General features: G+C 52.8%; 12 protein-coding genes across 12 annotated transcripts; 9 read left to right on the forward strand and 3 right to left on the reverse strand.

Annotated features, from left to right (window-relative positions):
• Window positions 1-193: 193 nt before the first annotated feature.
• On the reverse strand, window positions 194-1510 carry K489DRAFT_316886 (uncharacterized protein; the record flags this gene model as incomplete). The annotated part of the gene is made up of 1 exon (XM_033601196.1): window positions 194-1510. The coding sequence occupies one exon, from the start codon at window positions 1508-1510 to the stop codon at window positions 194-196; it is 1317 nt and encodes a 438-aa protein (XP_033461051.1).
• A 738-nt stretch (window positions 1511-2248) lies between these two features.
• Window positions 2249-3007, forward strand: K489DRAFT_368947 (uncharacterized protein; the record flags this gene model as incomplete). Its single annotated transcript, XM_033602991.1, has 1 exon — window positions 2249-3007. One exon carries the CDS (start codon window positions 2249-2251, stop codon window positions 3005-3007), a length of 759 nt encoding a protein of 252 aa, XP_033461052.1.
• A 750-nt stretch (window positions 3008-3757) lies between these two features.
• Window positions 3758-4430, forward strand: K489DRAFT_368948 (uncharacterized protein; the record flags this gene model as incomplete). The annotated part of the gene is made up of 2 exons (XM_033602992.1): window positions 3758-3847; window positions 3909-4430. 2 exons carry the CDS (start codon window positions 3758-3760, stop codon window positions 4428-4430), a joined length of 612 nt encoding a protein of 203 aa, XP_033461053.1.
• Window positions 4431-6167: 1737 nt separating this feature from the next.
• Window positions 6168-6533, reverse strand: K489DRAFT_299651 (uncharacterized protein; the record flags this gene model as incomplete). Its single annotated transcript, XM_033600385.1, has 1 exon — window positions 6168-6533. A coding segment is annotated over one exon (366 nt), but the record flags the coding sequence as incomplete, so codon positions are not given.
• Window positions 6534-10264: 3731 nt separating this feature from the next.
• Window positions 10265-11910, forward strand: K489DRAFT_316999 (glutamine synthetase/guanido kinase; the record flags this gene model as incomplete). The annotated part of the gene is made up of 3 exons (XM_033601207.1): window positions 10265-10697; window positions 10764-11772; window positions 11880-11910. 3 exons carry the CDS (start codon window positions 10265-10267, stop codon window positions 11908-11910), a joined length of 1473 nt encoding a protein of 490 aa, XP_033461055.1.
• Window positions 11911-12714: 804 nt separating this feature from the next.
• K489DRAFT_408453 (uncharacterized protein) lies at window positions 12715-13269 on the forward strand (the record flags this gene model as incomplete). The annotated part of the gene is made up of 2 exons (XM_033607478.1): window positions 12715-12939; window positions 13144-13269. The coding sequence occupies 2 exons, from the start codon at window positions 12715-12717 to the stop codon at window positions 13267-13269; spliced, it is 351 nt and encodes a 116-aa protein (XP_033461056.1).
• Window positions 13270-13693: 424 nt separating this feature from the next.
• On the forward strand, window positions 13694-14626 carry K489DRAFT_408454 (putative aldo-keto reductase; the record flags this gene model as incomplete). Its single annotated transcript, XM_033607479.1, has 2 exons — window positions 13694-14206; window positions 14282-14626. The coding sequence occupies 2 exons, from the start codon at window positions 13694-13696 to the stop codon at window positions 14624-14626; spliced, it is 858 nt and encodes a 285-aa protein (XP_033461057.1).
• A 778-nt stretch (window positions 14627-15404) lies between these two features.
• K489DRAFT_316888 (uncharacterized protein) lies at window positions 15405-15938 on the forward strand (the record flags this gene model as incomplete). The annotated part of the gene is made up of 1 exon (XM_033601197.1): window positions 15405-15938. One exon carries the CDS (start codon window positions 15405-15407, stop codon window positions 15936-15938), a length of 534 nt encoding a protein of 177 aa, XP_033461058.1.
• Window positions 15939-17931: 1993 nt separating this feature from the next.
• K489DRAFT_315997 (acetylornithine and succinylornithine aminotransferase) lies at window positions 17932-19170 on the forward strand (the record flags this gene model as incomplete). Its single annotated transcript, XM_033601126.1, has 1 exon — window positions 17932-19170. One exon carries the CDS (start codon window positions 17932-17934, stop codon window positions 19168-19170), a length of 1239 nt encoding a protein of 412 aa, XP_033461059.1.
• Window positions 19171-20115: 945 nt separating this feature from the next.
• Window positions 20116-22522, forward strand: K489DRAFT_171346 (putative amidase). Its single transcript, XM_033599379.1, has 5 exons — window positions 20116-20492; window positions 20549-20670; window positions 20722-20789; window positions 20865-21130; window positions 21187-22522. The coding sequence occupies exons 1-5, from the start codon at window positions 20298-20300 to the stop codon at window positions 22333-22335; spliced, it is 1800 nt and encodes a 599-aa protein (XP_033461060.1). The 5' UTR covers window positions 20116-20297; the 3' UTR covers window positions 22336-22522.
• K489DRAFT_378405 (glycosyltransferase family 8 protein) lies at window positions 22387-24064 on the reverse strand. The gene has a single exon (XM_033604399.1). It carries the CDS (start codon window positions 23904-23906, stop codon window positions 22710-22712), a length of 1197 nt encoding a protein of 398 aa, XP_033461061.1. The 5' UTR covers window positions 23907-24064; the 3' UTR covers window positions 22387-22709.
• Window positions 24065-24482: 418 nt separating this feature from the next.
• Window positions 24483-25806, forward strand: K489DRAFT_317177 (uncharacterized protein; the record flags this gene model as incomplete). The annotated part of the gene is made up of 2 exons (XM_033601216.1): window positions 24483-25407; window positions 25475-25806. 2 exons carry the CDS (start codon window positions 24483-24485, stop codon window positions 25804-25806), a joined length of 1257 nt encoding a protein of 418 aa, XP_033461062.1.
• Window positions 25807-26587: the final 781 nt, after the last annotated feature.

The raw sequence follows: 26587 nt of genomic DNA on the forward strand, positions 1-26587 counted from the left end.
AGAAGGATAACACATTGGTTCAATGTAAACCTGAGCTTGTACACAAATCAACCTTGCCGTTGTTCTCAGTATTTTCCCTCGACACAGTCCAGGCCCTTGAGATCAGTACGAAGACAATGAGACTGCGCTCCTCTGCAGCAAAGAGTACTCTACAACCCGACAAGATGATAGCCATGATCTATCGCAATTACTATCAGAGTTGCGCTCGCGCGGGAACGTCCTTCCATGCCTCGTCGAAACCAGCGGAACGGACCCAAGTCGCTCCCGGCATCTCGACCGAATCAATCGCCATATGCGCTAGCTGAAGCCAATCATCATGCTTGAGTCGGAAATTGTCTCGATCCTCATAAGGTTGGGAAATGCTCTGTCCGTGAGCGATCGCTCGTACCAACTTCGAGGCATGACCGTCGTCCGGCAAGCGACACACGCGGTCTTCGATCTCGTCGAACCCGGAGGGCTGCTTGGGTTTGTAGTCGCGAATGTCTTGCATCCGGATCTCGGGCGACTTCCGTGACGCATACATGATGAGATCGGCGCGGATCTTCCATTCCAGCAGTCGCGCCTTGTCGGCGTCGCTCAACCAGTCCTGCTTCAAGAAAGCGGAGAAGAAGATGGAGCAGTTCAGCTCGTGGATGAAGAAGAAGTCGTATTTGATCGCCTTGTTGCTCTTCTGTGCGCCGGCTGTGTAGTATGCCGCGGCGTTGGTCATCTCGGCGGTCTTCTCCGCAAGTGCTTCGGGCTTGACGCGGACCTTTGCGGCGTAACTCAACATCCGATCGCCAGCACGTTTCATGATACCGTCGCGGATCTTGTTTCCATCAGACCAACGAGGTGCTTCGTAGATCTGCTTGTCGGCACGAATGTCGTCCAAGAGCTGCACGATCGAAGGCAGATTATCAACGTCCGTCACTTTCCGAGCAGCTTCTTCAGCAGGCAGAAAGTAATCCGCAATCCACGCATCGTGGCAGGCTGCTTGAGCTAGTGCTTCGGCAATGATGGCTGGCTGTCCAAATTCAATGCCAAAACCAAGATGAATGATCGGGTGGAGGAAACCAGCGTAAGTCCGAGCAAGCAAGTCGTTTGCGCGCTTGTCTCCAGCCAGAAGGTACTTCTGTAGGACCTGCTGCCAGCTTGTCTTCTCAATCTCCCGCTGAAAGAACAGAAGAAAGGTGGAATAGTGTTCCTCTGGCTCGAGGTAGGTGGCAAAGAAGGCCTCGTCCTGCAGACGGTCGATGATGGACTCGTCCGGCTTCATTTGTGGGCGCTGATAAGTCTTGTTGTCCCCGTATGCTTGACGCAGGTCCTCGGCTGACCCTCTCAGTGCCCAAACCGTCAACAGGTGGTGAGCAATGTGGTTGTGGAAGCCATCATTGTTGAAGAAGATGTGGTAATCGTCATGGTTCTGCTGTAGGAATTGCGATGTAAGCTGAGTGGCCTCGCGCGACAACGGCTCGCGATATTGTTCCGGACGTTGACTCGTAGTCAATTCAATTTTGGTCGCAGTCGCCATTGTTCGAGTGAATAGCCTTGCAATGTCAGGAATGATGCTGCGGCGTGTGGTGATGCGGTACATGAAGGCCACTTTTCAATAGGTTTTATTCTACCCGGGCGGACATCGAACGGAAGCGATCTGCATTTATTATATACACGCCGGGTCCAAATTCATTGATCATGGGACAAGTGAAGCTTGATAATCGCCTCTTTGATTTGTCCGCGAGCTACTCAGCAATGTGCGTCATGCCAATGTGATGCTCGTGCCCTCGGAGCTGCTAAAGACTGTAAACGCGAGCGGCGAGCCATTCGGGGCCACCGGAATTTGCTTAGGTCCGTGGATGAGATCAACACCTGCGCCTACAGCATGTGGCCATTTATGACATTTCCCTGTTGTCATTTGTTTGGCCTCTCTGTTCTCGGCTGGCACCGTGCGGGACGATTGAGACGAAAAATAAACACCCACGCCCCGCCCTTCAAATCCAACTACACACAGTTGGAGTTCCAAAGCAATCACAAATCACACGTCCAAAGTAGACTCAAATATGTTATAGACCTATTCAATAGCTTCATTTTGATCTACTTATCCCGAAGATACATGAAAGAATGGAGTTTCAATCGTATGCCTTCGAGATAAGCAGATCAAAAGGAGGCTATTGAATAGGTCTACAACATGTGTGAGTTTGGTCTACTTTGCACGCGTGCTTCGTGGTCGCTTTGAAACTTCAATCGTGAGGAGAAGTCGAAGAAGACGTAGATGACCATTTGCCTGAATTTCAACATTTTCAATGCTCCCGCACGTGACTTGAGAGCTGCCGCCGCCAAGCCCGTGATTGATCTGCAAACGTTCCAGTCGCCTTGTTCGATCGATCAAGCCACGAATCGGGCATCTCGACCTGTGATATTCCCGTCTACGATACGGAGGCAAGCTGAAAACTACACAGTGCGACTGCATGCAGCCCTCTGGAGGAGATCAGAGTCGAGCTCGGAGGGCATACATTCGGGGACTACCCAGGTAGCTCAGAGCGCGATTCCGCCTTCCGTTTCAGGTCTCGGGAAAGTCAAGATGCACGGAGCTTTGGCCGGTCGGCAGCTGTTGCCCTATATCGCATCCTTGATTGGGCGGGCGGGCGGACACACCACCCATGGATTCCAAGGCTTCCAAGGTTGTTGGCACTTCCAAGGTTGTTGCTTCGAGGCGGAGAAATCCCACGCTACCTTGGTCCTTATTACTGCATGTGCTCGGGCTCATTACGTTCTACATCATTCAGGATCGATGGTGAAACACTCCTGCTCTCTCCTCCACACACTCACACTCACACTCACACTCACACACACTCCATATAGTGATGATAAGTATATCGCCAACTCGCATTCGGCAGGTATCTCCACGGACACGTTGTCAGAGGATTTCCACCATGTAAGATTACTTTCTGCGCGATCATCAGGACGGAAGCTTCAAAGCGATGCGCACCGGCGACGCATCGAAATTGCGTGCGGTATGGGCATCTCGTAAATTTACTGTCAGTATTGTTGTAGATGAGCTATCGAACGATGGGATGGCCCTGAGAGAAACAATGGCCAGGCCAGGCACCACCGGGCCAGAAGTGTCGTCGCAAACGTTGGCACTTAGCGTACAGGCTGGGAAGGGAAGTTGGCAAACGTCGCTGACGGCAGCCATGCAGCTTTGATCCTAGAGGCGGTCCAGGATCATCGACTAATTACCGTGCTGTGTATGTACAAGTACAGTATATATTACCGCATATGTGTGTCCTCTCACTCCACAGTACAATGTGGGAGTGCGGCCAACGACATCCTGGCTAGGGCGGCGGCCGTCGTCCCCTTTCGATGTCCGGCACACCAACCATCTCGGACGGGACGGATCCTGATACAACATGGCAATCAGGCCTGAATCCGCCTGATGTCAGAGCAAATCTCACCATCCGTTGCTCCGCAGCGCAATGCGGACCGCGTGGCAGTTTCGCGGCGTGGTTTCGACTTTTAAACGAGGATTAAAGCTTGGACTTGTGCGATTGGGGGATCTCATGTATATGTATCGCTGCCATCGTCCAGCCTGAGCGTGACGATTGTCGATCTGTGAAACCACCATTTTGAGTTCTTTTGCGTTTTCTTTGTCCGTCGTGGCGATTGTCAGCTTCACCGAAAGGTCTTCGATTCATCGTTCCCAGTGCCTGGTCGCACTATATCCAGTCTGATACGACATTTACAAATATCCTACGAAAGCAGCAATAGATTACAACCAGCTATGGCGGTCCAGGCGACGGTCAACTCTCAGCCGCCATGGATGGCACGCAGAAGTAGAAAACGATATGATCTCGACCTGCAGATGCTACCAGTAAGTGTGGCAGAGCCTCGTCGCTCGGCTCGAATCAAACTGATCCAGACACCCCGTCCAGCAACCGACCATCTCCATCCCACGGAAGAAGTCACTGGCTTCGGTACACTCTGCATCATCCATCGATATCAACAGCCCCGAGAGCGCCATACAAGACGACAGCAGCAGGACTGCCAGCATACGCGATTTCAACCAGGGCGACTCATGCAGCAGCACATCGTCCTCACCCATCCTCGAATTCCAATCGAAATCGAAGACTCAAATCGAAGATTCTCGACCGCTATCATCGCTTCCACAGGCCGCCTTGCCACGACGAATCTCACACTCTTCACATTCCGAACCGGAAGCCACCGCGCTGCCGTCAAGAAGGCCGAGTCGCGTCGCCGTCCCGCCAGACGTGGTCCAGATGCTGCGGACGCAGATCGCCGCCAACGAGGCGCAGATTGCCGCCAATTGTGCGCGGATGGCGGAGATCCAACTTGCCGGCGATGAGGCCACCGCGGGGATTCAGACCCGTCTGGCCGCCGTCTCGGAGATCAACGACCAGCTCAATCAGCTACGATCCTTGCTTGCGAACATGTAGCATTGGCATCTCCAGCTCAATTTCCATCCTCACGGGCTATAACCCATCGAGATCAACGGCATTGATCTTCTTGTCGCCTCCGGAGGTTGCCACAGAGCTCCTGTTGATGCGGATTCCCACCAGCGCTTGCGGTCTGCGCCGTAATCCTGTCGTCAACCGGGGCCAAAAAAACACACATCGATTCCATCGAGGCGGCTCATCAACCGTCTCCTGTCGACCACCTACGGTCGTTCCTCGGCCGCCGCCGAAATCCCATCTCTCTTATACCCCGATGTGTTCCAGGCATCGCAGCCGATAGAGCACACCTCGCGGGGGGTGCACAGTCCCACGTCGATCATGCGATGCGGTTGATCCAACTGCGTAGAAAATCAACTGGACGTCCACATTGCTTTCGTGGCGGGAAATGTTGTCGGGGTGGCGAAGTGAGCGGGTCTCACTTCCCTGCTCTCGATCACGACGATTGTATATAACTTACACATCTATCTGCTAGAAATCATGATTTTCCTTTCGAAACCAACCTTTTCAGGGGGGCCATCGGTGCTCATTCCTGTCTGGCAGTCCTTGCGTAGCTAGGCAATGTGGCGTGGTTTGGTGTGGCCGCACGCGGGCGGAAAGGATTGCTGGGCGCGCCATGTAATGACAAGTGGACACTCCTACGTCAAGCGCGCGTGCCGACTTTTCAATTGCTTCTAGATTCCCGGCGGGCGAAAATATGCGCCGGCGTCTTCGATCTTCGAATACGGCCGTTGGTATTCAGACATCCACAGGACGTTCGAAGCTGTCGTGGCCCGAGGATACAAAGGACCCTTTAGGGGCAGCAAAATATGGGCGCAGAGCAAAAGTTCACACGTTGGGCAATCGATGCTTTCCCCTGGACGAGGGGGATGGGATGGGATGGATGTTCGACGACAAATCTCATCTACAATGCCACACGGTTAGGTTGATTAAGGCATCATGCTCCATGGAGAGTCGATGCACACGTCGCAGAGGTAGAGTGCCCCCCGAGAATGATCGATTTCATTCCGGCACGCCTGCGTCGTGACGTGGAGGACTAGCCTTCTAGGCGTGAGTCGTCCACGACGCATATGGTTCACATCATCTATTGGGAAGGACCGCATGATGGGAATGTAGTAGAGGTGTGTCGCATTGGTATTCGTGCACGAGAAGATCGTCAATGACATAGATTTCACTTTGTTTGAACGAAAGTATGTTCATTCATGCTTTAACGAGTTGCCTCGACGGTAAATGCAGTGCTCTGTCTGCACCACGACCGCACCGGTCCAGTGCGAGATTCGGGGCTGACAGAGCGGGGTTCCCATCATCAATCTTTTTTTCTTCCCAGATAAGAACACAAAAATTTGCAAAGCTCGCTGATGTCCGTTGGTAAATCGTGATCAAACAGTCGCAATAGGTCCGTCGTAAGGTCGTAAGGTCATGGTAAGGGAATGTGCCTCGCGGCATTCTCTGGTGGTTCGGCCGTCCAAGTTTGGGGATTCGCATCCGTAGGTCATCATAAATCTTGTGGCCTCCGATACGGGATGGGCTTATGTATGGCATGTCTCAAGGCCAAGCCCGTCCCTGGTGGCAGTAACCGCATCGTCCGGCAGGGGCTCGTCCACAGTTGCACAGGTACATGGACCCGGGCATGGCGGCGGCGGGCCTGTACATCGAGCCCTGGACATGGCGCGGAGGAGGCATTCGCTGAGGACTCAGCTGCCGAAGGTGATGCTCAAGGGAGCTTTCCATGCCACGGGGACTGTTGCCGCCACTGTTGGTACCCTCGCTGCTTCCGGCGTCATTGCTCACGATGGAGTCCCGGGTGCCTCTCCTTCCTGATCCGATGGCAACCGGCATTCCTTGGATGTGGCCTTTGCCGGAAGTTTGACCGGGACGCTGACCGGGAACCATTCCATCATTGGCCGAGAAGTTCCGGCAGATCATGTAGGCTTGCCGGGCGGCGTTTTCCATGGCGAGCTGCGGAGACTCATACGAGACCTCGGTGCAATACTCCCGATTGTTCACTCGCACTTTGCATTGATAGCCGGTAGAATCGGCGAAGGGCTCGTAACGGGGCTCTGGCCATTGCCGCCGGCTGCATGTGCCTAGTGAAGAAAAGTCAAAATGGGGTCGAACCCGACGATGTGGTGCAGGTGAGACAAGGATACGAGAGGTGCGACATACCAGCCAAGTACATGGTGTAGAACATGATGACTTTGACAGGCGACCTGTGTGATCTGACGTGTTGGTCCTGATGCTGATACTGACGCGGGTGGTGCGTCGGGCAGGTGTGGCTATCGATCTGTGATTTCATACGGCGTCGTGGGGATGTATGTGTTGTTGCTCAGCAGGAGGGGGACGATGCGAAGGAGTTCAATGCTGCCCAACAATGCAAGGTGAGTTGGCAGAAGCAACCGGGTGTGATCTGGAAGGATAGACGACAGACGGGTATATAAACAGTCAGAGATCACCACGATAATAAGGCATCGTGGACGATATGTCCTGTCTGCCAACGAGCCGAAGCGGGAAAAAAGGCGACAGGCATCGAGGATGCCACAAGGTCACGAATCATCTGTATGCCGATAGGCTCAAGGCGCAGGAAGCCATTGAGCTGCAATGACACCAGAACGCTACCCGATGATGGGTCCGCAGAGTGATGTGCTGGCGGTGGATCCGACCAGCAGCGATGGAGGCAAAGACGGAGACCGCTGAGCACTCGACGTTCGACGTGGTACACATGCCTCTAAGCGCAGATCGAGACAGAAGTTACGCCGGCTCGACGATGGCGCCCCACGGCGCGAAAAGTCTTGCTGCCAGAGCGTCAAGGCAGCCCAGAGCGCGCGCGGTTTGGCAATGCACAACAGTGGCGAAATCGGCAGGGAAGAAAAAATAACAAGGTCGACGTATGTCGTGCAGTAGCAGTGCGTTGCTTGAGTACTCTCGCACCACAGGTAGACTTGCAGCCCTAGCCGAATATGTTGAAGGTAAAATCTTCGAGGGCGGTGGTGGTACAACTTTCGCACAGCACTGTAGCCACGGACACTGCATCAGCAGCAATCATTTGCGGCATCAGCAGGATGATGGGCGCCAATGCGCTCGAGCGCTAGTACTCGCACAGCAGAGGACAGAAGGGGCGACGGATAGGCTACTGCAGAGTAATTGTGAACACGTCAAACATGCAGATCGCTGGTGCGCTGGTGTGCTGCAGCTGGCGTGTTTGCTCTCGGAGAGATTATCTCTTTGTCACCTCGTGGTCGTACGCAAGGGATGGGACATGTGATGTATGCCCGACGTCCGTAGCTAGTCTGCCCACGAGTGACTGGAAGGCGAAGAGCCGGACGAGACCCCGGAGTGAAGGCCCCGGACACCAGGACAGTCGAATGAGTCACCATGCCTAGCTGGCAGCGGTGGGTTTCTTGCATTGCACCACTCGCTCGCTGGCAGCCAAGAGCTTCAGAAGACGATCAAGAAATGTCGAGAACGCACGACGAGAGCGCACAATGGCCGACACGACAGTAGAAAGGCGGACAAGCAGGCATTGGCATGGCACCAGTTAGCTGTCGTGGGAAAAGCAGGGCCGGATGTATGTGTTGTCAACTGGGGCAGCATGGGAGATGCAGCCACCTGCCGGCGTGGCACCTAGACGGGATTAGGTGGAAGACGCGACGGAGGTTGGGCAGACGATCCCACCAGGGCCATCCGAGCCGACCGACATCATTTCCATGACTTGTCTGTCCCCACGATCATGATGGTCCCAACGTTGTCGGCCAATTCCCGGAGACTGCGATGCTCGACACATCCCAGCAGCTGATGATGTGTGATCGTGGACGATTGCGAATATAAATACTACGTCCATTGCGGGCATTCGGGAAATATATAACCGACAGGCATTGACTACTGTACGTACGGTGAAAGTGAGGTGGCGCTCGGCGCGCACCGAGCCGAGATGGCACGCATATACAGAATGGACTGTATACTGGATACCATACCTGGGGATGCCACGCTCATTGGAGCGCACGGAATAATTCAAGCAACCACGGCCTTCAGGTCATCAGACGATGATGGTCATGGTTTCATCGAAAGGCAAGTCATTACTCCAAGCCTGTGTGCGATCAAACCTGTATGTGCTTTGCAATTGTTTCGAAGGAGGTTTTGCCTGAGGTGCGTGCGCGCCGAGGCGGAGGGACTGCAGGTAACGAAATACGGGCGATTCGCCCTTGATCGTGGTGGGCCCGTCCGCGCCCGGTGTGAGATACCACATCCACTCCACTTCTGGCCAAAAATGACGATAAACCATGGTGAGAAAAGGAGTAAAATTAGGCAACATAGATCATGAAACAGTCCGTCTTTTGCCTGTTCTCGCTCGCTGGCACCGTCCTCGTCGGTTTGGTGATCGGTTATTCTGCGTGAGGACTGACAGTGGTGGCTGCCGAGACATCTGTGCAACAATCGAGTGTGTCGTGTAGTGATGCACCTGGTCCAAGATGATGATTATCGTGTTGTCCTTGTGGCGGCGTCTCATTTGCTGCAGGCGCGAGAAGCTCGTGAAGCGGACAATTGTCGGAGGGCGGTGAGCATGCACGTCACCCCAAGGTCCGACATGATAGTCCTTATTGACGCCTTCTTCGTGCCAGCGGGAGCCGACATATTGACGAGCGCTATTCTCTCGACTACCTCCCTCTGGGTGGAGATGGAACCGCACACATTTTTGGTGTACCAATGCACGGTCGGTGTCAATAGCAATATTGTCCTGTAGTGAGGACAGCAACGCGTTCGCCCTCGTAGACGGGAGGCTTGACGCTTCATAAAGCCTCCGCGGAACTTTCTATTGTTTCACGATGCGCGGGACATCTGGGAATATCGATCCGCATCCACCACATAGCTTGTCATGTGAGGCAAACACTTCGAAGCAATTCATTCGTATCCTCTGCCCACGAGCGTGTAATCTCGAAGGATCGTAGGAGGGCATCTGCGCACTGCTCCAGGCGGTGGTGCACCGTTGTCGTCAGCAAGTTCGCTGTAATGAGCCGTGCCCGTGAGCAAAGATTCTTCACCGGTTCACAGAGCTCGTCACGCTAGTTGTGAGTTGGGCCCAGATTGCTTTGTTCTCGTTATTGTTGCTCGCTTTCTTAAGGGTTTACGGGTATCTTCATGTTGAAGTAATTCATCGTTGGCAATGCCTTTAAGTGGTTACAGGCACCGATAGCGGTACGCTCTGTGTGATAGTGAATCCTCTTCGAGTACCGAGTATAACTAGTGATTTTACTCACTCTATCGATAGTCTTGGGCAATTCTCGGAAAATGTCAACAAAGCCTGCAAAGCGGGACGGCCACAGTGCAAGGAGTGTCCCAATGCCGACATACGCGCCGCTCTCCACACTCAATGTACCGACGCCCTGTCTCAAGTCTTTCGAAGTGAGGATATTTGGCTCATCGGTTCGTAGATCTTTCACCTTTCCACTGTGATCAGTGTGAAGCAAAGGTTTCTAGGGAATGTCTTTCTTGTATTGATCTGGTGTGACATCATACTTAAATCCGCAACACCAGGCTTATCTGATAAGCCCCGCGGTAATATTATTATCGCTTGGGCTCATGGAGAATGACCTTGTAAATCCGAGAGAGGACGATTGCGGGAAGGTCACCCGAGACCTGCCAAAAAGTCCAATGTCGTCACACGGTGTCGCACGACCACCTGCAGCCAAGCTGTGAAGTTCGCGTAGTTGATTTGTGGCCAGAGATAAGTTCTTCTCCGTGTAGCCATAGAAACACTCACCCAAACCGCAATCACCCTCAGTCCGGACCTTTTCAGCCTCTATCACAACGGACACGCTCTCAAGATGGTCATAACCGACGATCCCTCCCAGCTGGAGGTCGCTGATCTTGCGGAGCTCTTAGCAGAGGATTCTGGTGTCAAGGTCGCTGGCATTGACATTGATGGGCAACTGCGTGGAAAGCTGATGTCCAAGAAGAAGTTCCTGTCCATCGTGGAATCCGGGTTTGGTTTCTGTTCGGTCATCTTCGGCTGGGACATGCATGACAAGACTTACTTCAAAGAGCTCAAGATCAGCAATAAAGAGAATGGATATCGGGACATGGTGGCCGAGGTAGATTTGAGCACATTCCGTCGCATACCCTGGGAGAACAACGTCCCGCTGTTCTTGTGTAGTTTCCGCGAGCCGGACGGGACGAGTTTGAGCGCATGTCCGCGGAGTCTGCTCGACCGCGCTGTCGAGAAGATCGCGTCGAGAGGCTGGGGTGCATTGGCTGGAGGTGAGTTTGACCATTGTTACGATCCACCGAGCTGGCTGAGCTGACTGTTTTGTTCTTCGTGCCCAGCTGAATATGAATTCTACACCTTTCGAACACCGTCCTCGAAGCCGCACAATTCATCTGAGCAGAACTCCAGCACAACTGCCACTTTCCTACAGAGAAATCCTGTCAACGACCTTCCTCATCTTGAAGAAGGAATGTTCGGCTATTCACTTACGCGACCCGTACACAACCAGGATTGGTACTACAAGATTTTCAACACGTGTATCGAGATGCGGTGTAACATCGAAGGTTGGCACACCGAGTCCGGACCGGGTGTATACGAGGCCGCCCTGGAGTACGGAGAGATCAGAGAAATGTCCGACCGCGCCGCGCTTTTCAAATACATCACCAAGAGTGTGTCTTCCAACTACGGCATCACTCCATGTTTCATGGCCAAGCCGAGAGAAGGTCTTCCGGGTAATTCAGGGCATGTTCATGTTTCCTTGAAGGATAACAAAACCGGCGCGAATTTGTTTGCCCGGGACTCGCCTGACAAGGACGCACCATATCCCGACGCTACGCATCTGTCAGAGGTAGGCCGCCAATTTCTTGCAGGTTTGTTGACAGGACTTCCGGACGTCATGCCTATTTTGGCTCCAACAATCAATAGCTACAAACGCCTTGTAGAGAATTTCTGGGCGCCGGTGACCGTATCTTGGGGTCTTGAGCACCGTGCAGCCTCGATTCGATTGATCGCACCACCGACGTCCTCCCCGAAAGCCACGCGTTTCGAGGTCCGCGTGCCTGGTGCGGACACCAACTCACATCTAGTCATGGCCGCCATACTAGCTTTGGGATACTGGGGCATCGAGAAGAAGCTGGAAATCCCTATTCCGCCATTGGGCAAGGGTGAGGATGTCGGGAATGAAGCCGATGCTGGGGAGCGGCTTGCAAAGAATCTGAAGGAAGCAGTAGAGAGGTTTGCGCGCAAGGGTAGCGTAGCAAGAGAAGTCTTTGGCGACGATTTTGTTGAACACTTCAAGGGTACGAGGGAGCATGAATGCCGGCTTTGGGACGAGGCCGTCACTGATTGGTAAGTGGTATACTTTCTGCCTCGCTCCGGCCACTCGCTCCTCTCCTGTCAACCGGCACAAGCCCTGCAAGTATACGAGTTCTCACTGACAGTCGTTGCGATTATAGGGAAGTGAGAAGATATATCGAGACTGTTTGATGAGCATGATATTCGACTCAGATAATGCTCCGCCGGATCATGCAGTAGCAAGAGGACGCAACTTGCTACTAGGGATCATGATCACTCCGCTCTCTTCGCAGGTCGGTAAACGTAAGGCAGAAACTCATTTCGTCCCCAAATCCGTGACGACTGCGTTGATGACTTATGGCAGTCATGCATCTTCTAGAGCATATTGAAAGAATCAGAGCGATGGCGATCTGAAGCTGGTTTCAGTGCCTTGGTGAGGAAACTACGTCCGACGGAAAGCAGTCGTAGCAAATACAATCGGTTGGATATCGAATTCGTCAGGCCGTGGCTGTTATCTTGGCTGATCGATCTGATCTTCACCGGAGCGCCTTGCACAGAGACAAGGCCATTCTGCCAATGCGACACATTGATTGGAGCCTACAACTACTCTCGAAATGATCATTATGATGCACGATCACTGCAGGTCTTGGGTTGAATTCGCAGTATGCTGACGTTACCCCGATGAGAACCCCGAGATATCTATGAGCTAACCAGATTAGGCAATGAAAATTGCAGATCTACCCCGAACAGCAACTCCGCACCCCTTGTCTACTCCGCGATGAGACGTGAAGTTTCATGGATGGTCACTCCGTTGTGTTCATGTCCAGGCAGCAGAAATCGAGAGTATATATAAGGTTGTGATCATGTCATGAAATCAAATGGACCATAAACTCACAGAACCTCATCCTATTCGATCCTCATACATATCTTGACAATACAGAGTCCACCAGAAGCAAACAGACACAGTTCTTCCAATAACCCCAAACATCAGCAACGATGTCCTCGAACGATTCAATGAACCAAGCATCTCCAATGAAATCATTCTGGAAATCGATCCGAGAAGAGATCCGGCAAGTCCCCGCTCTGCAGTCTTCTCAGACACGCCAACGCATAGCAAACGACGAGAAAGACCATGAGCGCCAATCTTCCAAGGCGGCCGAGAAGCAGCGCCGTGAAGACGAATATGAACGACTCAACCTCAAGGAGAAGGTGGTGCACGGAGTGGGAAGCCCTATGCGCATCTCATGAAACCCGAGCCTGTACGAGTGCTTGGGAACGTACAGGCGCCTCACTTCCATGTTCAAGATCGAGTTCGCGAAATTCGTTGATTGGTTTTGACGGTATAATTGCGCTTGAGAGGCATGACACGACGAACCGCGCCCATGAACGGCATGATACCCACCAGTCCTGTTCAGCTGACGATAGCTGAGCCGCGTCAAATGGAATCCTGCAAACCAGGGTGCTGCAAGGAAGGTTCTCGAGAAGGACGCGATATTGGAAGCAGCCATCGTGTCTCGCATGGCATCGGACGACAAAGACCGCTCTCATTGAGCGAAGTTTATCTTATCGATAGCGCATCCGCTTATATCCGCGTTATCGCCGAAGGGTTCATGTTGTATTCTCTTGGTGTTTGGGGTTGTACTCCATCAGCCTTTTGCAAACGATATTTTACTTCGATAGTCAGTACGTGTATACAGAGATGCATGATTTTCAATATCGGAAGAGCTCATCGTACTAAACGTGGAATCTTCTGCCTGTCTTCGGAACCCGTGCGGACGATGCATGTAGTGACGAGATATGTGACGTATTACATTCACATTTCCCCGTAAATCTCCAATGCGTAGTGGGGTCATATTCACGTAGGGCCTCAGCGTTGCACGAGTACGACAAGAGGAGTATTTTTAAGAGCATTCGACAATTGAAAGATCGAATAGAATAAACTGTCGAAGCTGGCATTGCAAGAAAGCTGCGCATAATGTCCTCCACGACCCGAAAAATCACAGATGTGTTGCCTCTATCGACAACACCACAGCGCCACATTCCGCAACTAGGCCTTGGAACTTACCTCTCGCCTCCAGAGCGCACCCTGAACTCATGTCTCGCAGCTTTGAAAGCAGGATATCGCCAGGTCGACACTGGGCAATATTACGAGAATGAGGCCGAGGTCGGACAGGCCATTGAACAATCTGGAATTCCGCGTGGCGAAGTCTTTGTGACGACCAAGATTCTCACGGCTGGTGCATCCGTAGAGGAGAACTATGAATCGTGCATTGCGAGCGCGAAGAAGCTTGGAGGCTATGTTGATTGTTTCTTGATCCACTCGCCCAGTCCCGGACCGGAGAAATTCGGACAAATGTGGCTCGCATTGGAGAAACTATACCATGAAGGAAAGGCAAAGTCCATCGGTGTGAGCAATTTCGGAATTGGACAGATCGAAGCGCTCAAGGGCGTGGGAAGTGTCTGGCCACCGCATGTTCTGCAGATTGAGGTGAGTAGAAGCCGCTTCTGTGATCCGATCGATCGCGCTACACTGCTAACAACAAGAATCTTTTGAACTTGTAAGCTTCACCCGTGGCTGCAGCAAAAGGAGGTTGTCCAGTACAGCCAAGAAAAGGGCATTGTCGTTCAGGCCTACTGTCCGATCGCCCGCAACCAGAAAGCCGATGATGAACAGCTTGTATCAATTGCTAAGAAACATAACACCACACCCAACCAGGTGTTGATCAGGTGGAGCATTCAGAAGGGCTGGGTGAGCCTTCCGAAGAGCGATTCGCCTGAGCGCATACGTTCAAACGCCGATGTCTTCAGTTTCGAGCTCGATGACAAGGACATGGCTCTTCTAAATAACCGTGATGAAGGGCCGAAGGGTGCGCTGGTCATGGCTGTAAATAATGACAAGGTACGATAAGGTCCACAGACACAAAGGGGAGATGACTACCTAGGTACTTTCAAGAGACACTACAACACAACACATGCGAGCTTTTGAATTCCCTCGAAAGCTGAATGAAAGTATGGATCCAAGAGTAAATGGGAGTGTACAGGCTAGGCTACCCGCGCTGTGTCCCATATATACGTCTCACAGGCACAGCTCAACATGCGCATCGGGATGGACGTAAAGGGGGGGGTGGGATTTTGAGCAAGTAAGCAGATGACTTTCAATTCTTGCCTACCTTTTGACCAATACATAAACACACTTTTGAACTCGTGATCGACTGATGTGCATCACTTCTATTGCCAAAGTATTTGTACAGGTGGACAGCAAGAACAAGCTCGGTAGCCGGTTTTAGTCGATCGGATCGACAGACCTGCTTTCGACTTGACAAGCGCTACATCGACGAAGGACCCCGATCTTACGAAATGACTTCACCGAATGTTTCTATAGCCCAAGAACATCGCTCCTTCATGTCATAACTACCTAGAAACCTGGGTACAGATGCACATTGATAAATGATGAAGGATGCTCCTGGGAGGACTCATGCCTCAGGCATCTTGTGACACCTCATTTTACACCTGCATACAAGTGGCGTTGCTGCTCCAGGGATGTAAGATTCGCGCAGTATACATCTGAGGTACTGTCGTTGACAACGTGTGACTCTTCCTGCTAATACTATGATATCTCACGAGTTTGACGCCCCTCTTCTAATTTCCTGGCTCCTCGCAGGGGGGTTCTTAGACTCTTTGGAGAGATGGGATCAGTTGTGAGGACCGACATTGTGATCGCGATACGTCCACAACACGTGGCCAACATCGCCTCCGGTATCAAGGATCACGAGTACCGCAAATACCTGCTGCCTCACGCAGTGCGGAGGTTCTGGATTTACGAGACGAGCCCGACGTCTGCCATCACTTACGTCGCGACGGTCAGCCATGGCAAACAGCCCGGGGAGATTGCAAACGAACAAGGCTTGCGCAACAAGGAGTTCAATGAAGGGAAGCTCACGCATCTTGCGAAATACGCCTACGAGATTCTCGACCTCAAAAAGCTGGATTCCCCTTTGAAGTTACAGGATTTCATCGCCAAAGGCTGGTTGGGCGGCCCGCCACAGAAGTACTGCTATATCAAGGATGCTATGATGAGGGCACTGCGCAACTCCCCGACGACACGTATCATTCCTGCCTCTTCACAGGTCTCAGATCGTGCTGGAGACAATCAGCAACAGACGGTTGATCATCAGATACCAATCGCATGTAGAATGAGTGGCTGCATGTATATGGGCTGATAATGTCGCACAAGTGGAGGGAGGCACTGCAGGCGTTGCCATGTGAATTCGAGTGCCCAGAGCTTGCCTCGTGGCAAAACTTCTTCGGCGCTGCTCGAGAGCGTGAAGAATACGTGCAGCCGTGTGGCACAGTGTCTTTTGTGTTCTGACCATTCCGTTGACGATACAGAGCTGGCAAGATGTAGAGTCTCGGATGAGTTGCCGCTAGGAGGCGAGGCATCGCCGAGCGAGACTTGGAAATTTGGAGTATCGTCCGCTTTGGTGCACTGCTTGTTACTCTTGTGCCAGCAATTCATGTACGTATGAAGAGCTTCCCCAAGGTCTGGACCAGCCACAACCATGTACTACGCCAAACCATCAACAACACTCACCAGGCCGCCCTGCAGTGGCTGCAGGATACTCGGATGCCTGATATCCGTGAAGGATGGACCGGTGAGAGATACAATCTGAGCCTGAGAATTGTGATATGAGGTCGTGTTTGATACTGGCCGAGGAATCATAACAGTGTCCGCTTGAGGAATATTATCCTTGTCTTCTAAGACCGTGACCGCCTTGAATGCTTGACTGGACGCAGCTGAAAAGACCGGAAGTAATACAACGACGCAAGATCCAAGCCATGATTCGAGCAACGTGTGCTGACCTCGTGTAAGCGCTGCAACCTACGAGCGACATCCTACTGTTGAGCCACCCAGTCAGTAGCTAGCCTGGAACCATTTCACAAGTCCTCTCTGTGGCTATGGCATGCGTAGATACTCTCCAAATCGCACCTTCCCGCGAATTGCCATGGCGCCACGATCTCACAGATGTGCATGGTCTGTAAAATCAGGCGTTCAACGATCGAAGACATCTTGGGCGAAAGGTACGCAATCCTTAGACTCGAATGAGAGACGACGCGGTGTCTTTTGCTGGAATAGTCAGCTGAGGTCGACTGGGAGGTCCATCCAGAAATACTGCGTTGCGATAGATGTGACGATAGCAGCATTGAAGACTCGAGGTCTGGTCACTTTCCGCACCCATTCTACTGGAATGACGAGAGAATCGACGAGTATCGGTCGAGGAAATGCATCAAACCATCACTATCAAAGAAGTGGAGGAGGAAAGAATCGACAGAGCGCCGGCTATAGTCCCTTGATTGACGTGCATCTTCGTTCCGCAGAGAAGGGTTCTCAAGATGCTCAAGCTACTCGGCAGGCTGCTAGCCTTCAACAAAGGCTTTTCATTTGGAGTGATGAGGAGCACCGCAGCCGACACATGGTTTTTTCTTCTGGTATGCAAATGTTTTCGAGGTCATCTGCACAGGTCGAAACTGCAGAGAAAATTTGTATCTCGCAGTCCACGGCCCGAGGAGAAGGGACACGAAGTCTTGCCAATGCAATCCAGACCCTGGGCCATGTGCACGTATTCGCGCCCTGTAATGAATGACACCGCGGGATTTTAAAAAAGTTTCGCATGCGTCACGCACGATAAGATACGCGGCGGCAAGCTAGAGCGACTACATGTCCATATATGCCTCACACGAATATCCTCTCAATCTACTGCACCGCATTCTACTGAAATTCACTCCTCGTCTGTTGTTTGCTTTCTCGCCATGTCTGCCCGTCACTGCACCAAGCGCCTCAGCACCGTGAGCGTCGCGGGGCGTCAAATCGCTTCGCCGGCTACCAGCACCGCCCGCTGCTTCACCACCTATGAATCGGAGCGCAATGCATCCTCTGTCCGTCGGCAGCATTCTGGATCCAAAAGAACACAGAACATCGTAGCAACAGCAGGTCCAATTCGACGCGCCGCATCCACAGCTACAGCAGCATCGAGTCTTCCTGAGAGTGTGAAGAATGCTATCGAGGTAAGCACGGAATATGGATACCCTGGGAGTCATGAAGATTACCATTGAGCATGATCTGATGCTTCGGCAAAGTATAATGCCTCCCTACCGACGCCAGACCCGGCCTCGGACTCAGCTACAATGCGCCTAGTTGATTCGTACACCCCTTACATGGTCCCGACCTATGTCCGCCCGACACCCGTCTTTGCGCGAGGCGAGGGTTGCTATCTATTCGACGTCGAGAACCGTCGATACCTCGACTTCACGGCTGGCATTGCGGTGAACGCGCTAGGCCACTGCGATCCACAGATGAGCCGGATCATGTACGAGCAATCACAAACCCTCGTTCACGCCTCAAACCTGTACTACAACCAATGGACCGGTGCGTTGAGCCAATTGCTCGTGGAGAAGACTCGCGAAGCTGGTGGCATGAAAGATGTGAGCCGAGTATTTGTGTGCAATTCGGGCAGCGAGGCCAACGAGGCTGCGATCAAGTTCGCACGGAAGTACGGGCGGTCGATTGATCCATCGGGCAATAAATACGAGCTGGTCTCCTTTCAAGGCTCCTTCCATGGCCGAACAATGGGTTCTCTCTCTGCGACTCCCAACCCAAAATACCAAAAGCCTTTCAGCCCGATGCTTCCAGGCTTCCGCTACGCGACGTACAACGACATTTCTTCTATCAACGAGCTTGTCACAGAGTCTACATGTGGTGTCATTATTGAGCCCATTCAGGGCGAGGGCGGCGTCAACGTGGCCACTCCAGAGTTTCTCCTAGCTCTTCGCAAGCGGTGCACAGAGGTTGGTGCGCTTCTCATCTACGACGAGATTCAATGTGGTCTCGGTCGTACTGGGCAGTTCTGGGCTCACGCGTCTCTACCGCGCGAGGCACACCCAGATGTTCTGACTACCGCCAAAGCGCTGGGCAACGGCTATCCGATCGGCGCGACCCTCGTGACTGAGGAGGTCTCCTCGCGCATCGTCACCGGCGACCACGGGACAACATTTGGCGGTAACCCGCTCGCCGCACGCCTGGCACACTACATCGTCGGCCGGCTGGCGGATTCTGAGCTGCAGTCGTCAGTGCTTGAGAAGGAGGCGCGATTCCGCAAGCACTTCTCACAACTACAAGAGCGATTCCCAGATGTCATCACGGAAGTGCGCGGTAAGGGTTTGATTTTGGGCTTGCAGCTAAGCGGCGACCCGACGCCTGTGATCACAGCTGCGAGAGAGCGCGGATTACTCATAATCACGTGCGGAACCAACACTTTGAGATTCGTCCCGCCGTTGATCATCAGCGAGGCAGAGATTGATGAGGGCATGCGGATCTTGGGAGAGGCGATGCAGGTGGTGTTCAAGGAGAAGCCAGGGCAAATCGAGGGCACGGACGGACAGCAAGAGATGCGGTGAGGAGGAAAGGAGGCGGTTGCACGAGATAACGGCTTGTACATATCTAGGAAATAGTCGACAAAATTCTGAAGCACATCGATCATTCACACGTCCGAAGACCGGAACGCATCTTAATGCACCATCGGGTCTGACCGGGTGGAGTTGGAGTCATAAAAGGATGGAGACCAGCGAGACCCTACAACGGAATGGTATCGCGCAATTGCACCGATTTTCCGCCGGGCTTAAATTACGTGAAGAGAACTACGCAAATGGCTTGGGATTACATCGTGTGAACTTTACTCACGTGCTGCTTTGTTGGTATCCGCCGCGACCAGGACAACTAAGCCGAAGAGGTCGTAGACGATATTTGAAGGCTCCTATCTCGAGGACGAGACGGCGCGATACAATCTCTCCACATGCATGGTTCTCTGATCTATATCCAGTAGTCTGAACAGCCTGATTAGTGCGCGCCTCAGGGTCCGGCTCGCCTCACATCACATCACACCGCACAGCACCTTACAGTCAGCTGGGCATGTTACTTTTTGGCGTTCGTTTACGCTGCCAGAATGATCGTCCTAGGGACTGCACCCTTATCTTGTACATTTTATGTACATATTGTCCATCATGCGCACGCTGCTGGCCACTGCCCACCACATCGAAATTGTTGTTGTATACAGGCATGAGGGCAAGCCGGGCAGAGCGCTCCGTATCGTATGGCAGCACTACGGAGCCTAGCCGGGGCCTGGAAACTAATTGCCCCCTCCCAATACGACCTATTACATAATTTGATAGTAATTTTGCTCCGAGAAACTGTTCTCCCAAGCCTTCAATCTCAGTGGAAGCGACATCTCGTGCTACACTAGCACCGGCATACCACAGATTGGGCGATCACGGCGTGCCTTGCTCCGTGGCGGCGAATTGGCCGAACCAAATCCACCTCCGAATGTTCGTGGCCATATGCGCCTAGCCGTGCAGCTTGTGCCAAAAACAGATGGAGGAGGACCGGTCGCGAGATAAACATGAGTCGGCCGGTTCGGCGTGTTATCTTTTGCATTGTACCATTCTTGGGAGATAAGCTGCCCTCTCCTCTATCGCTTGGCGAGTGGCTAGAGTGATCATGTATAAAATGAAGTCGTGCCGCGTGCATCATGCGGAGACCGCATCGTCTCGCCCAACTGCTCGTCGACCGGCAATACGAGGACCGTCCTCAGCAGGACTCTTGTCAGAACAGTCCGCCCGGAGACAAGATGCACCAAACTCTGCCATCTTTGGCCAACGCTGACGCAGAACAATTGATTCATGGATTGCAACAAGGCCGCTTCCGCAGCATCGATCTAGTGAATGCAAGTCATGGACTGCTCTTGAGCCGGAGGGAAACATGACTGACAGCTAAATATAGGCGTACATCGCGCGAATCGAAGAGGTCAATGATTCGCTAAGAGCCGTGACGCAAGTCAACCCCGATGCGCGTTCCATTGCCTTGCAGCTTGATGATGAGCGTAGACGAGGGATTCTGAGAAGGTAGATATTTCCGCTCTTGAAGTCGGAATAAGCAGCGCTGATTCACAAAAGCCCACTTCATGGACTCCCGATCCTGCTCAAGGGCAATATCGCCACCTGTGACAATCAAGAAACCGATGGTATGACGACGCAACGGCAGAAAGCCTGGTAGCAACTTACACGTCTACACGGAACTTTGGCTGATCGTCTGGTAGCTGGTTCATTTGCGTTACGCGGCGCGCGACCCCGTCAGGACTCTACCATAGCCAGAAAGCTCCGAGAAGCGGGTATGATCTTGCTCGGCAAAACACATCTCACAGAATTCTCCATGTTCCGGTCAAGTAACATGTCTCGTGCCTGGAACGCCGTGGCTGGACAGGCATACGGCGCTTACTACCCGAAGCAGTGTCCTGGAGGTAGTTCTTCGGGAAGCGCTGTGGCAGCAGATCTCGGGCTGGCATGGGCAACGGTGGGCACCGAGGCAAGAAGTCCCTGCGAAGTACCGTCACGCGCTCTCAGCTAATGTGATGAATACAGACAGCAGGTAGTATTGTTATGCCCGCTGCGAGGAGCAACGTAGTGGGTATCAAGCCGACTGTGGGATTGACATCAAGATATCTTGTCGTGCCGATCAGTGGAAGCCAAGATACGGTTGGTCCTATCGCGAGGACAGTCAAAGACGCAGCACTCTTGCTGCAGGTTATGACTGGGTCCGACACAGCCGACTTGCGCACACTCGCAGCGCCAATCTCAACACCTAGCTATTTGGCTGCATGCAAAATGGGCAGTCTGAGGGGCAAGCGAATCGGCGTAGCGCGAAATGTCATTGACATGTCCTTGAACGAGTTCTCGTACATGTTAGATGATTTTGAGAAAGCAGTTTCAATCATGCGGAATGCTGGAGCGATCATTGTTGAGAACACCAATTTGACTGGTTACGCCGAGGTGAAGACCCGAAGCTTCAATCCGGTGCCACGGTCCGAATTTCTATGGGATCTCCCGAAATATCTCAAAGAGCTCGAGCATAATCCCAACAACATCCACGATCTCAAGTCCCTTCGCAACTTTGTTAGAGACCATCCAAAAGAAGAATTCCCGTGGCGGGATACCCATAGCTGGGACTCGGTTCTGGAAAAAGGTCTTGATATATGTTCTGACGAGTTCAAAGCTATGTACGAAAGAAATCTCTGGCTGGGCGGTGAAGGTGGCGTACTCGGTGCACTTGAACGCCACAACTTGGACGCCATTGTATTGCCGACTGGATTGGCATCCGCAGAGGTGCCTGCCGTAGTTGGAACACCCATTGTCAGCATTCCTTTGGGCGCAGCATCTCCTGATACACCGGTCGTGCTGGAGGAGCACGGTTGGGACGCAGTCGAAGTTGCGCCAGGTCTGCCCTTCGGCATCAGCTTCCTCGGCCGTAAGTGGAGCGAAGATAAGCTGATCGGCATGGCGTATGCTTTAGAGCAACGCATGCCGCTTCAAGGGACGCTTCCTCGACATGTTGAGCCTAAGGCGGATCTCCAAACGACCATGCAACTCACGTCTTCTGCTATGGCGTTTTTCGGCTTGTCCTTGGCGAGCGAACTGTCTGCTGTGCTTTCACAACAAGTCTCGATAAATGCTGCAATACAGAGTCAAGCGCACGTCGACAATGACCTCATTGATCACAGCATCGCCGCTTGATCCAATCCTCGATGGTGGCCTGAATGCGATCAAGTGCACAGGACACCTCTTTCAATGATATGGGCAAGACGGACATGTTAGGGTGACATTCATTATGATGGAATCACCATCGATACGAATGGATTAATCGACACTGACCTACAGATGCGCCAGCATCACAAACGCCGGCTCCACTGAACGACTCCATACAGAGAAAATGTGTATCCAAACGCCATAACCCAAACCCCAACCGAGCCGAGCCACGACAATATGCAGTCATCAAGTCGTACCACCCATCTTTCCAGCCCAAAATAACGCCCTGGCGTGCAGGAACTCCGTTGTGACAGCAGATGAGGAGTCATCGAACCATGTTTCTTGAAATCTCACATGGACGTTCACTCGTCTCTCCATGTCTCCAAATCCAATCCACAGACATCTCTCCGGGTCTGTGCGAACCGCGCATAAAGCGAAGTCCACGTCCAATCCGCCCGCGCACTCTTAGGTCGTGCTGCACGTTTCGTATCCCACGGGAAATCAAATTGTGGACCGCCTGGCAGTTGCGGATCCCAGAAGCGGAGATAAGCTACGTTAGACATATACGCTGTCTGGTTGAAGTCGTCACCGGCAGCATGCAGGGCGCCAATTGCACGTACTAATGCGCTGTCGGCGGTGCTCGATTCCAGGAGAAGAGGGTGAGGGAAAGCTTTGGCGAGGAATTCCGGTGCTGAAGCAGCTTTGGAATCTTTGAGGGATGAATTGGAGATGAGTGCGCTGAGCTCGCCGTAGACTTGCTCGGATGGCGATAGCAAGAACATGTCTTCGGAGTGGACGCCGTCGTCATTGACGGTGTCATGCAACATGGTGAAAGGGGTATCTTCGGTGAAGGCGAGGATGGCGTCGAGTGGTTCCGCGTCCACGACCAGACCAGGCGACTCGATCGTCAGAACGCGATCGAATTCTCCGTGTAACGCGTAGATGTTTGCAAGGGAATAGATCTCGTTGGTAGAGGCAGTTCCACTTCCGTCACTGGGTATGGCAGCCTTCTGTGGAACTATGGGCCGCAGCTCGATATGATATCGTCTCGCAGCCATACGCATCAATCGCCGTGTACTGTCAAGAAACGGGTCGGAGATCTCGCCCTTCGAGGCACGCTTCTCCTCCGCCCATCCGACGGGAAATAGTAGGACTTTCCTCGCCGGAGATTTCATCCGCTGTAGCTCCGCGAGAATCATGATGGCATTGCAGACTTCGCCATGGTCTTGGACAAGCTGCACATGTGCCAAGCGCTGCCAATCGATTTGCGTGTTCGCTTCATGTATGTCGCGACTGAGGTCCGTCAAGGCGACGCGGTCGCCATTCCGATGGACATATCGGGATCGTAGTAATCGCTCAGCGATCTCGGATTGCTCCCGCTGGTGAAGAAGAGCAGCTGGAGGTTGTGGTAGTCGAGGCTTGATTGAGATGTGTAGATCTCTCACGGTCTTCTGCTGCAACGCTAGGCCGGAGACGAACAGTAGGAAGGCGAATAAGATGAAAGCTCCAGATGAGGCGACGACGGCGACCTGCGATTGAGTGAGGAGTAATTTGCGCATGACGGTCTCACGACTTCGTGCGTGCCATAGGCGAAGAGATCAGTTGGTGATCAGAGATCTGTGGAACTTCTTATCAATGGTCGGGGTGTAAAACCTCCACTGGTAATCCCGTCTAGTCTGTCAGAGTGCTTCTGGAACCAAATGCTTTCCTGCCGGCGTGGTTGTTACTCAGATGCGCTTGTCCAGGTGTAGCTCAATATTAGGGTTGATGGTATCATTGTTGACATCGTTCAAGTCACCAGAGCAACAATCGACTGCGGGTCATGACGATGATCACGTGATTCTTTATCCCAATCTCCACGGAATCGGCGGCCCCACCCCTTGTATTGGGAGCTGCGTCACGCCCGTTCCGCTTGCATGTGACAGGTCGATCGCTCACGGGACTACTTGTAGTAGTGGAGTTTGTTGGTTCAGTGGACCAGCATACAGTGCTCAGCACTTATCGCAGTTCCTGGAAGTCAGCCTTTATTCTTCGAGCTCGAGACCCTGCGAATTCGACTCCCCGATGCACAACAGTGGCTGCATCATCTTTGCATAGCCTTCACAAAATTACCTATCGCCTCATACGTGGTGAATATGGACACAGCGTACGATCGCATACAAGAGGAGGCCCTTCCCGCCGAAGCGGAGGTTGCAAGCAGCTCGGCCGAACCCAACAATCTAAACCATGACCTGCAAGAAGCCTTCAAGGCCGTGTCGACATCGCCATGGGGCACTGCACTGGGCGGGTGGTTTGGCCAAGTGAAAAAACAGGGCGAGAATCTATATCACGATCTCCAGAAGGAGGCTTCCGATGCGTCGGAACAGGCGACCAAGAGTTTCACCGCGCTTCGCGAGCAGGTCGTCAGCAGCACAGGAGCACTTTCTCTGGCCTCCGCGCCAAGAGAGGGGGAGTCAACGGAGCGCGACGCGGCTGCTGCTGCTACCGATGCTGAAGGTGACGCCACTTCCACACGACCATTGTCCGCAGAAATCGTCAGAGAAGCGGGCTCGTTGGTAGCAACACTCCGGGCCACAGCCACAGCAAGATTGAAAGACCTCCGATCGGCCGAAGACGCTGCCGATGATGCGCTGATGAAGTTTGGTCTCAATGTGCGGGACTTTCTCCGAGAGGCGGTCAAAATCACAGGTCCAGACGAGGCCGATGGCCGGGACGGAAATGGATATAGTAGTGAAGTGCTATTTGAGACGTATGACGGAAGTGGCAAGAAGATCTTCCATTCAACTCGTCTGGACGCTCAGCTCCACGCGATACACTCGTCCAAATCAAGCTTTACTGTGGATCCTTCGGGACCCGAATGGAAGGCATGGGAAGCGGCATTCAACATCACAGATCGTACCGAGGGCATCGCTCAAGACTTGGAGAAATATGAGGAGTTGAGACGAACCTTTGAATGGGCAGTACCCGAACGTGCAGACTACAAGAACTTTTGGATGCGCTATTATTTCCTCCGCAAGGCCGTCGATGAGGAAGAGCGCCGGCGCAAGGAGGTCCTGAAGGGTAAGCAGACAGCTGGTCATCGAGATGGAAATGTGTCATTTGTGGTCCATCGCTAATTCAGAATTAGGTGCTGATGCTGAAGAAGAAGTCGGCTGGGGCGACGATGACGATGACGAGCAAGATTCTGCGTCCGGCTTCAAGCCCACTCAACAAACATCCGAATCGACCACGACGCTGAATGCTCCAGCTACCAGCACATCCGCCTCCGACCTTTTGAAGCCACACGAATCGAGGCGCAGCGAGGACGAGAAGCGAAGTGTAGCTGACTCAGATGCTAGCTATGATATGATGCTGGCGTCCAGCACCGCCAGCCACGCTACCGGCAGCCCTCAAGTCGCAGCGAGCAAGAAGGCTGCAGGAAAAGAGGATGATGACGAAGAAGACGACGACTGGGAGTGAACAAGAAACCCCTTCACTCTCATGGTCAATAAATGAATGACCTCAAGACGGCCTACGGCATTGGAGACCATTCTCATTGCGTCATTGTTGGACTTATCATGATATGCCGACCCAACCACCAAACTTGATCCTCGGCCAGGCAAACTGTTCTCTTTTCAGCTCCGGAGCACACCTTGAAGAGCGACGTGGCACACTTGAGTCGCGTTCAACACAGACATATTGATGCTCGAGATTTTACGCAAAAGTTGTGCCGGGAACCTTTACTGGATCGCAGGAATTAAAGTCGTTTCCGTCAGCGCCGTACACCTTTGCATTCCACATTCGCCTGCTCGGCAACCAGAATCATTCATCGCAACGCTAACGAGAGAAATATTGACAGACTCGCGTGGACATGACTTGATCCGGAACTACAAGAAATCGATCTGGCAGCTAGATTGAAAGGCCATGGCTCTTATGCCAGCTATCCTGCAATGAACGACATTGGATATGAGATCTGGTAGTATATTGAGAGGCGCTGGGCATCTGAGGGTGTACGTGGCCGTCTCGAGCGCCGATATGAATGATGCCTGTGAATGGATTCATTCAACATGAAATGCAATACAGGCGTGAGCGTCATCGCCATCTGTCCAGCTGGAAAGTCGAGGACCTCGGACGCAATTCGATGTCTGTCCGGTTGAGTTCAGGATGGCAGAGGGGCGAATGCATGGAGGCACGCATGAAGGCGATATGCAAAATGGTTCATAAATCAATCACTCGTTGAGGACAAGTCGACTGGAGCACA

The sequence above is a fragment of the Dissoconium aciculare genome, assembly GCF_010015565.1.
Source record: "Dissoconium aciculare CBS 342.82 unplaced genomic scaffold K489scaffold_4, whole genome shotgun sequence".
Lineage (NCBI taxonomy): Eukaryota > Fungi > Ascomycota > Dothideomycetes > Mycosphaerellales > Dissoconiaceae > Dissoconium > Dissoconium aciculare.